Source organism: Rhododendron vialii, chromosome 5a (genome assembly GCF_030253575.1).
Source record: "Rhododendron vialii isolate Sample 1 chromosome 5a, ASM3025357v1".
Taxonomy (NCBI): domain Eukaryota; kingdom Viridiplantae; phylum Streptophyta; class Magnoliopsida; order Ericales; family Ericaceae; genus Rhododendron; species Rhododendron vialii.
In genome coordinates this window covers 11,776,392-11,785,829 of record NC_080561.1, presented here as the reverse complement: position 1 = coordinate 11,785,829, position 9,438 = coordinate 11,776,392, and the positions used below count along the sequence as shown (strand labels likewise).

Below are 9,438 nucleotides of genomic sequence, written 5' to 3'. Positions count from 1 at the left end.
TCTTAGTCATTCTCTATCACCATCTCATCAGTTCATCCGTGCTGGAGGATCTATCCTTGCTATTGGCGGGACATTATATGTTCGTTCCACAGGTACCAACTTTTTATCTTTCTGATTTGGTTTTCTCATTCCTGCAAAAATACACAGAGTTAAACATATGCAAATATATATAACCTAAACACTAGCATGGTAATAAAGTAGATTCAGAACAAAAACAATCCAAAGCCAGCAAGACATTAATAAAACACGTAACATTATGTCATATATATAACCATATATATTTAAGGTGAAAACATGATGTATAACCTTCCGCAAGTCTACTGATCATATATAATATTTTATCAAAACTAATATGGAACATGTAATATTTGTATGTTGTTGCAATACAATGAAAATGATACGGTATATCATATATAACCATATATATTTACGTTATTGAATTGGTCCGCGCAGCGGTTTATAGACCTGAATATATAACCATATATAAACTTATAAAATAGTCACATATAATGTTATATATTATTAACTGTCCAATTGTGCTTTACTAATGAGTTCCTATATATACCTTGGAACTGTACTCAGTTACCAACATTGATATAACCATATATACTATCAATCGAATCCCTAACTTAATTCAACTATACCATACCAGATCAAAGATTGATATAACCATATATACTCACAATCAACACCCTATCTTAACTTAACCAATACCTAACCGATTAGAGTTTGATATAACTATATTTACTCGCAATCAAAACCCTAATTTAACTGAGCCAAACCATTTATATAACCATATATACGATGAGAAACATAATCTACTCAGAACAGGGTCTCAGAGTCGACGAATACCAATCATAAATTTTCCCCAGGATGCTGTGTACAAAACCCTCAATCACAGGGCAAATAACTTAGGTTTATAACCATATATACGAAGAGAAACATACCTGGTGTATGGATTGCGTTGTAGGATCTGACGAAGGCGATGGAGAAACGAAGGCGAAGAACGGCGACTATCACTGAAATGAAGGCGACTAGATCTGACGAAGGCGAAGAACGGCGTCCGACTGAAACGATGGCGAATCAAAGGCGACTAGCGCAACGAAGACGGACGTGGGTGAACAGGTGCGATCGTTGGTGAACGATCGCGATTGACGAAGGAGGGCGACGATGAAGGAGGGCTGATGATGACGAAGAAGGACCGGCGACGAAAAAGCCCGACGACGATGAAGGACTCTCAGTCTGGTTCGTTGGGTCAATGGCTTTTTTTTTCCTCTCTGGTTCATTTTGGAAATGGGGGGAGGGGGGGAAGGGGGGGAGGGGGGGGAGGGTGGACGGGTTTTGTAATGGAAGTAAATGGATATATTTGACATGGAGGAAAATACGGAGATTGAGAAAAAAACGGGGCAATTTTTTTGAAAGGAGGGGTATATTAGACTAATCAGGGTTATTATATCTTTACTAATAGGTTAGTGGACTTAGGAGGTTACAGAATTTAGAAGTGGACTAGATGGGTTTGGAAAGTACTATAATGGACTTATGAAAATTCTCCCTTTCAAATTCTACCACACAAAAAAAATTCCCAATTCAATTCAATTCAATTTTTAGGTTGCAAAAATTAAATCTTAAATCATAAAACTGATCTTTGTACAAAACGAATAAGTAAAATTGTCGTGAATGGCTTTGAAAATCCATTCATGTAAAAATCATATTTCTTGTCTCGGTAAAAAAATTCTTTTTTATGTACGCAATTTACTCAGAAGACAGAAGACAAAAGACAAACGTGGGGTAAAATTTGCCAGGTTCCACCCCCCCGCCCAAAAATACAAAAATAAAAAATGGAAAGAGGTTCCCTACCCATCGAAATTGTTGCAAAATAGAGTTTCTAACTTCCAAGGAAACAACTTAAATTCGCTATGGATTTTCTACTATCATTATTTTGGGCTCTATTGTGTTAGTTGTCGATTTGAACCATTCATCTTGTAAAGTCTGCAGAGTAATATTCTCATTTAAAAAATTAGCTTCCTGGATATCGTGTATTAAAATTAAAATTTTGGTTAATAAAATGAGGGTTTTGTTAATGTGTGCCCCTAAGGCACATGATAATGCATTTGATAACGTTCATTAAATGAGGACAATTAAATTCCACCATTATAAAAAGTAGTGAAAGTAGTTGAAATGTTGGATGAAGAGAAAAAATTATTTTGGAGACCAAAATACCCGTTAATTTTTCCCTCCACTCTATTTTGTTTGTGTTCCATCCTTTTTTATTTATTTAACTGGGATAAACAAATTCAATATTTTTACAACAAATTTAACCCAAAATTACCGGAGACATTGAAGAATCATGGGGAAGCAAATCTAGGAGTGTAAAAAAGCAAATATATTGAAAGAACGTGTTTGTACGTTGGTGCACATACAGTGCTTGTTCTCCTTGGGTTTTTTTTTTTTTTTTTTTTTTATACTTTTGAACGTTTAGATGTTATTTTTTTTAAAAAAATGGGTTTATTATTTTGCGCTAATTTTTTCTGGATTCGGTTAAAGCACGGGTTTTGAAATTTATCTTGAATATTTTGGAAAATATTTGGGTAAAAGTCAAGAAGGTAAAAGGGCAAAATAAAAAAGGAGGGAACCCAAATGAAATGGAGTGGAGGGAAGATTAAAGGGTAGTTTGGTCTCCAAAACAAAATTTATTCTTCATCCAATATTTCAACTACTTTCACTACTTTTTATAATAGTAGGGTTTAATTGATCTCATTTAATAAACATTATCAAGTGTCTTATCATGTGCCTTAGGGGCACACATTAACAAAACCCATAAAATGAATATTCATGAACATTTTAACTTGACAGGATCAGTCCATGTATTTGATAAACTAAAATTCAAATTTTTATTTATCTATCGATATTCAATTAAGCTAATTTTTTGCATAAATATACTACACAATAAACTTTGTAAGATGAACGGTTCGAATTGTAATAATAAACGTATAATGAGATCCACAATGGACTATGGTGAAAAACTCAGCGTTTCCACCACCAGTAAAGAATTTAATCTCATTCATTTAATGCTCTTTCGTTCGGTTGCAAGCAGAAGTAGGTGATGTGGCATACCATTATTGGTTGTCCGGACAAAGTTGAGTTACCGGGTCATCCGGTAAAACTTTTTCTCATGTCAAAATTTAAGATGCTGCCCAATCCCACTGAGCACTAAAAATACTTTTAGAATTTTTTTTTGTCTTTATTTGATTTTTTTTCTTGTTTGTTAGTTTTGTGTCAAATTTTTTAAAATTTTTGATTTGTCTCAATGAGACGAATTAAAAAAGTCAAAAAATTACTTTTACCTAAATATTTTGGAAAATAACCCCTTTAAAGTAAAAAAATTTATTTTTTTAAACTTAAAAGTGGTTATTTTTCAAAATATTTGGATAAAAGTAAAAAAAAATTACTTTTTCGATTTGCCTTATTGAGACGAATTAAAAAGTTAAAAAAATTTGATGCAAAACTAATAAACGCGAATTTTTTTTAAATAAGAACAAAACTAAAGTTAGAGAAAAAATTAAGTGGGATGGGATAAGTTGGTCACATAATTCAAAGCGTCAAGGAAAGTGAAGGGCACTGATAAAAAAAAGAGGAAAGTGAAGTGAAGGGCCAAAAGACGCCAATTACCAATGCAGTATGAGAAAGACTTTTCTTAACCAGCAAGGAGTCCGAGACAAGTGAATGACCATAACATAGTGAAGCAGCAAAAAGTGGGTTCCTACTTTTCCTCCATAATTTGCCCCCCAGAAACCCTAAACAAACTTTGACTCCAAAAACCATCAGGAGTCAGTTTAGGATCAATAAACTCACCATCTTTCACTTGGCATTGCATTGGGTGCCAGGTATTTCTTTATTTGTCACATTCTTGATTCGTCTTTTTTTCTTTTTTCCATTTTTTGGTGGTGTAGACTTTGCCAGTTTGCAGTTTGAACTGGAGATAAAGTTTGTTGATCACCCAGGACATTAATCGTTTTCTACTTCAACTTCTGGGTATGGAAAACCCCAAGGGTTGGCTTGGTGGTAAGACCTGGCACGTGGAGGTTTGCACCATCCTACGGTCATAGGTTCGAAATCTTTCGGGTGATATCAACCCCAATAGGGCTGGTCCATACGAAGTATTTGCTATGGCTTCAAGTGGGGCCCCATTATGGTCTCCCGATTAGTCGAGGTGCACGTAACCTAGCAAGAACACCTAGTTATCAAAAAAAACTTCTGGGTATGGAAATTTTTGTCCTCAAGAAACCAATAGCTCTGGATCACCGGCACATGCATTTTTTTTGCTAAAGAGGATTTGAAACTCTATCGGGGGAACACAACTAAGCACAGGTAATGTCCTTTTTGAGTTTTTTTTAAGTGCCCGGTAGAAATAAGGAAGAAAATCACTTGTTTGTGAGTCTTAACTTTGAAGTACGGTGCCAAGAGTCATTGCCATCCTACAAAGCACAAACTGTTGGTAAGGAGCCACACCTGAGGATGAATAGAAGGTCCTGTATTCAACTCCTCTTAACGCCTTGGGGCCACCTGTACGACATAACTAAAGTCTCATGGAACTTGGCTTTTACCGGTTTATGTTTATGGAGGGACAAGCATAAACCCGGGATTTTCCCACAAAGGGTTCCTCGTGGTCAGAAAAGAGAAAACAGGTGGCAGGCGGTATGTCGTGATGTTCTATGTTGTCTGGCATGTGTTAGTTTCTGCAGAACTGACCCCTCCTCGTATCAGAATCCTAATGTCCAGCATCGACCAATTGAGAGCTCAACCATGTGAACATAAGCACTTGGTACCCTCGCTTTGCAAGCTAAGTTTATCAAGGGTGAAATCTACCTGCGGATTTATCCTATTCCTGAAATATCATGATGGAAATCTCTAGAAAGTTAATACACTTATGATGATAATGTTTCAACTTGAAAAGCTATGGTAATGCCCATGCATCTCTACTTAATGAAACCCATATCCCTTGAACTTTTGGGTAAAATAGAGATCTCCAGAAACCACCCATACTTTAGTCAACTAACAAGATTGGATGATTCTCCTGAAGGTAATGAAGAAATATATACAACAACAACAACAACAACATAACATAACCAATTTAGTCTCCAATCATTGGGAGTATGGGCGGGGGATGATTGGAGACAGACCTAACCTTTGGTAATATATGCACAAAGTGGTTGCTCTCAGAATACTACTAAAACAATAGCCCCCCTAAACCTCCAAGAACTGAGGAGCTACAAGTATGTTTTGTTGTAAAACAATGCCCCCAAATCAAAGCCAAATGGCATCAGAGATGGCAGGCCTAGAGACCCAAATCAATTTATGTGCACATGACCATGCTTTCTTCATAGGAAATATATAATCATAGGAAATTTGGTATCAGCTATTAACTAAGAAATTATTCTTATCATGCGGAAGCAAAAAAGAGCCAGATCATATAAGTTCCTTGCTCGGTTTATTAGTGTGCGCTAAACTTTTTGGTTGGTGGCTTGGAGCAAATAGGGATGGCAAAATCTCCCAATTTTTGGGAGCCATTAATATGGTAGCATGGGTTTGAGGGGGATAAAACGAACCCTGTCAAGGTTCGTTTATGTATGGTAGTACCCTAATACTCAGAAATAAGAATAGTCATTGTATTTGTCTTGATCAACTTATTAATTTGGAGGTATTGTGATGTTTTCTACCTTCAGTTGCTTCTTTTTTCCTCTTTTTTTTTATTGGAAGAAAGGAGTTTTGAACATGTAAGATGTCCTAATCAGGCTTCAATTGATAAATGTATTTTTGCTTGATTTTTTTAGTGCCAGTGGGAGTTACTCTTGTTTCTTCCTTCTGTTTTGAAGACCTTTTGGTGGATACGGAATGGAGATGTTCCCTTGGTGGTTTTATTAACTAACATGGTACACATGCAAATGCAAATGAAGAACTTTAGATGGGTTCTATTGCTAAAAGTCTTGTTTGCTTGTTTGTTTCCATACTTGCCTTGGATTTTCTTTGTTATGTATGGATTTGTCCTGGTCTTCATGTTGCCTGTTATTGAAGATAAATCAGCCTCAACCATAGCCTCTACATTCTGAATCAGCCTCGATCTGCTACAGTCGTGAGCTCTTTTAGCACAAAGGAAACAGCTGACTGAAGAGATGTCAAACAACGACGATGCAGTTGGTATGTGAAGTGTTCTTGCTTTGTTCCCCATACATGCCTTCATTGTGATTATCAATGCATCATATTGAACGTCCTAATCCACTCTGTGATTATATTGCATGAGCAAGCCCTCTAATAATGATATGGTGTTTTCATCTTTGGAAATTTTTCCTAGTGCTCCGGTCATGCTGTGTGTATGCTTTCAAAATTCTTTGCAGGAGTTCTAAGAACATTAAGAGATGCCCAACCAGCTCACTACCTTTTCTAAGTAGAGTCTTTCTCGATACTCAGCGAAGAGAAGATAGAAAAATATGAATCAGATGATTTTGAAGTCGGTGGCTATAAGTGGTATTTATTATTCTATGTATTGAATATTGCTTTTGCAGTCTAATTCAGTGATAAACAAATTACATGACTTAACATTCTTTCTTATGGGTTTTAGGGGATTGTGCTTCTATCCAAATGGAAATAAGAAAAGAAACAGTGATGGTCACATCTCGCTCTACCTAGTAATAAGGGATACAGACAAACTTCCTCAGGGTTGGGAGGTTAACGTCCAGTTTAAATTCTTCGTCTTTGATCATATAAGGGACAAGTATTTAACCATACAAGGTAGATAACTCATTCATGATGTAGCTTCAGGCTGTCTAATTTAGCAGTTTATTAGAGATTGTTTTCCTTCATTTGCAGATTCTGATAGTAGAACAAGGCGTTACCATCAGATGAGAACTGAATGCGGTTTCTCTAAGTTACTTTCACTGGATACATTCGAGGAATCAACCAATGGATACCTCCTTGATGATTCTTGTTTACTTGGAGTGGAGGTTTTCGTTATTAGATATGCCGGCAAAGGAGAGTGTCTATCCATGATAAAGGAGCCTGTGGGCAATACTTACACGTGGAAGGTTGATAATTTCTCAGCAATTAGTATGCAATGTCTTCACTCCAAGGAATTTAATATCGGGGGACAAAATTGGTATGCAATGATTCAACTTTAGTTTGAAACCGGAGGTATATTGAGGCATTTTTCTCCATTTGTGTTTCCTAATTGTCCATCACTGGATTGTCCCGAATTCAGGAAGCTATTGTTGTATCCCAAAGGAGTTGCCAAGGGAAAAGGCAGAAGTCTATCCCTCTATCTCTCAGTCGCTGATTGCGAAAAGCTTCCTCTTAACTGGAAAAAATATGCCAGATTTAAGCTGCGGGTGAGGAACCAGGTCGGAGGTGTTCACAAGGAAAGAGAAGGTGATTTCGATATTTGTGCCCTGAGCAATGCTCAATGAGATTGCATACATGTCTCTTATATTTGCTTTTGTATGCGATGTTCGATTAGATAACCCAAAGATTTACTTCCATTTTTCTCTTGTAGCTCACAACTGGTTCTGTGCCTAGAGGAAGCAATGGGGTTACTCAATCTTTATGTCGCTGAGTGATTTAAATGACAAATCCAAAGGCTTCATGCTGAAGGGGACTGGGGGAAGCTGCTGTGCAGCTTCGTGCTGCACAGCGTGCTGCGCACCCTCCGGGGAGCCTTGCCGGCATCGGTCCGGCGATCGGAGACGTTCACCGCGTAGAGCTCATCGAGTTTTACGTGTACGCCAAAAATCAGCTCGATCAAATATCGATAAGTGTCTCATCCGAACACATATAACTTGAAAAAAATGGATTCAGTGGTTTTGATCCAGTGTTTTGTATTCATGTTTGACGAGGACATGAAGGGGAACCCCAAAGTAAGAGATCCATTTATACCTTTATGGACAAAATTTTTGTTTTTATGCTAAACTATCTATTTTTCGACTTCAATTTTCATTCAATTCAAAACAAGCACTACGGATTTGGTGCCCAAAAATGCTATGAACCATTGGGAAATTTTAAGTGTAGAATTCAAAGAAAAAACGCAAGCAAAACACAAAACCTCTTATGTTCGTCTACAAATTAAAGGTTTATAACGAATTGGTTAACAAAGCTCTCAACTCAAAAGGCAAACAAGACTTGTATGGGCACACATAGTCTTTGATGGATTTGCAAAGTCAGATAGATGACTTGGTGTCCACCGAAACAAATTAAGCACCTATAACATCTACTTTTAGGTCCTCTTTCTCTTTGATTGGTTTCTCTTTGCAGTGTTATCTTGAATGTTGTCTGCAAAACTTGTTTGGATTATAATCAATGGCCATAGAAGCAATTCATCAAACATCTTAAGTGCAATAATTTTTTGCCATGACCAACAATATCCAAAACCCAGCATTAGATTAACACGTTTTAGGAATGCTTACCATTTCAAATCGGTAGAACACTGGCTGGAAGAGATTGCGAGCACCTAAGGAGCCATTTTGCGTTGTGTGCTGCTGTGTCGTGCGGTGTGCAACGTCGGGAGATCGAGGTCATCTGTAGAAGTCCCTTTGGAGAAGCCAGTGCATTTAATGTTGCATTGGTGACCGATGTAACAGTTGTGCTATGGGCTTGGAATTTGGAGGCGCGACTTCGCAAGAGATGGGAGTTGCTTCGTTTCTCATGTTGGTGTCGTTTGGGAACATTGCTTCGTACATTTAAAAGTAGTATAGATTAGTTACGGATTTCTTCGGTGAAGTTACGAATCAGGGTGTACCCCCAAAATAGTAGGGCCTTTTTTTTTTTTTTTTTTTGGGTGGTGGTAGTGGCGGCGGCGGTGGTTAATTACGCATGTTCATTGTATTAAAGTTCCGCATGTTTTGGTAATCCAAATCTTTGTAACCGAATTTTTATTTTTATTTTGTGTTGTGTTGTCCATATGCTTCTCCTTTAATGTGAACCTTCACCAATTCTGGTTTTATTACCAAGAACTGCTCTGGCTTCAACTGTTGGCAAATAAATACTAACTCCCATTCAATAAAATAATTATAAATCCTTATTTATGGTTATAATTGACCCTCCAGCCTCCTATGCCAGTCGAGAAAATGTCCAAGATCAAAATTTCATCAAACTCCCACCGTTCCTAAGTAAGTATTTTTTACAGAAAAATGCGCAATTTTTTGGAAAATATAAAGAGCTTTCGTACATTTTTTTTTCAATATCTTCGCACCAAATTAAAGAACTCATTTAGATATTTAATTTATAGCTCGCGAAGAGATAGAAAAAATTATGCACAAAAATATTTTTTTATCTACAAATTGCACGTTTTTTTATGAGACACTTATTTTGAGACAGACGGAGTAGATAAAAAAAGAGTAAAGTAATATTTTGGTGTTTGGACTAAATTAATTATGGCAAGTTCTATTAATAATT

At 36.8% G+C, this 9,438-nt stretch overlaps 1 protein-coding gene, 1 long non-coding RNA gene and 1 other non-coding gene across 3 annotated transcripts; 1 reads left to right on the top strand and 2 right to left on the bottom strand.

Annotated features, from left to right (window-relative positions):
- Nucleotides 1-985: 985 nt before the first annotated feature.
- LOC131327574 (ubiquitin C-terminal hydrolase 12-like) lies at nt 986-7,647 on the top strand. The gene is made up of 5 exons (XM_058360726.1): nt 986-1,125; nt 6,617-6,786; nt 6,865-7,150; nt 7,253-7,419; nt 7,544-7,647. The coding sequence occupies exons 1-5, from the start codon at nt 986-988 to the stop codon at nt 7,564-7,566; spliced, it is 786 nt and encodes a 261-aa protein (XP_058216709.1). The 3' UTR covers nt 7,567-7,647.
- On the bottom strand, nt 5,277-5,384 carry LOC131328131 (small nucleolar RNA snoR100). The gene has a single exon (XR_009200411.1). It is a non-coding gene; the product is annotated as a small nucleolar RNA snoR100 (small nucleolar RNA).
- A 388-nt stretch (nt 7,648-8,035) lies between the features above and the next one.
- On the bottom strand, nt 8,036-9,147 carry LOC131327982 (uncharacterized). Its single transcript, XR_009200317.1, has 2 exons — nt 8,451-9,147; nt 8,036-8,316 (listed from the first exon to the last, which is right to left on the bottom strand). It is a non-coding gene; the product is annotated as an uncharacterized LOC131327982 (long non-coding RNA).
- Nucleotides 9,148-9,438: the final 291 nt, after the last annotated feature.

Excerpts from the sequence above, each read along its gene's own strand:
- LOC131327574 (XM_058360726.1), top strand. The coding sequence starts at position 986 with ATGGAGAAACGAAGGCGAAGAACGGCGACTATCACTGAAATGAAGGCG. Across the intron at positions 1,126-6,616 it reads AGACGGACGTGGGTGAACAG|GGGATTGTGCTTCTATCCAA; the intron begins GTGCGATCGTTG and ends TATGGGTTTTAG. Across the intron at positions 7,420-7,543 it reads TGTTCACAAGGAAAGAGAAG|CTCACAACTGGTTCTGTGCC; the intron begins GTGATTTCGATA and ends TTTCTCTTGTAG.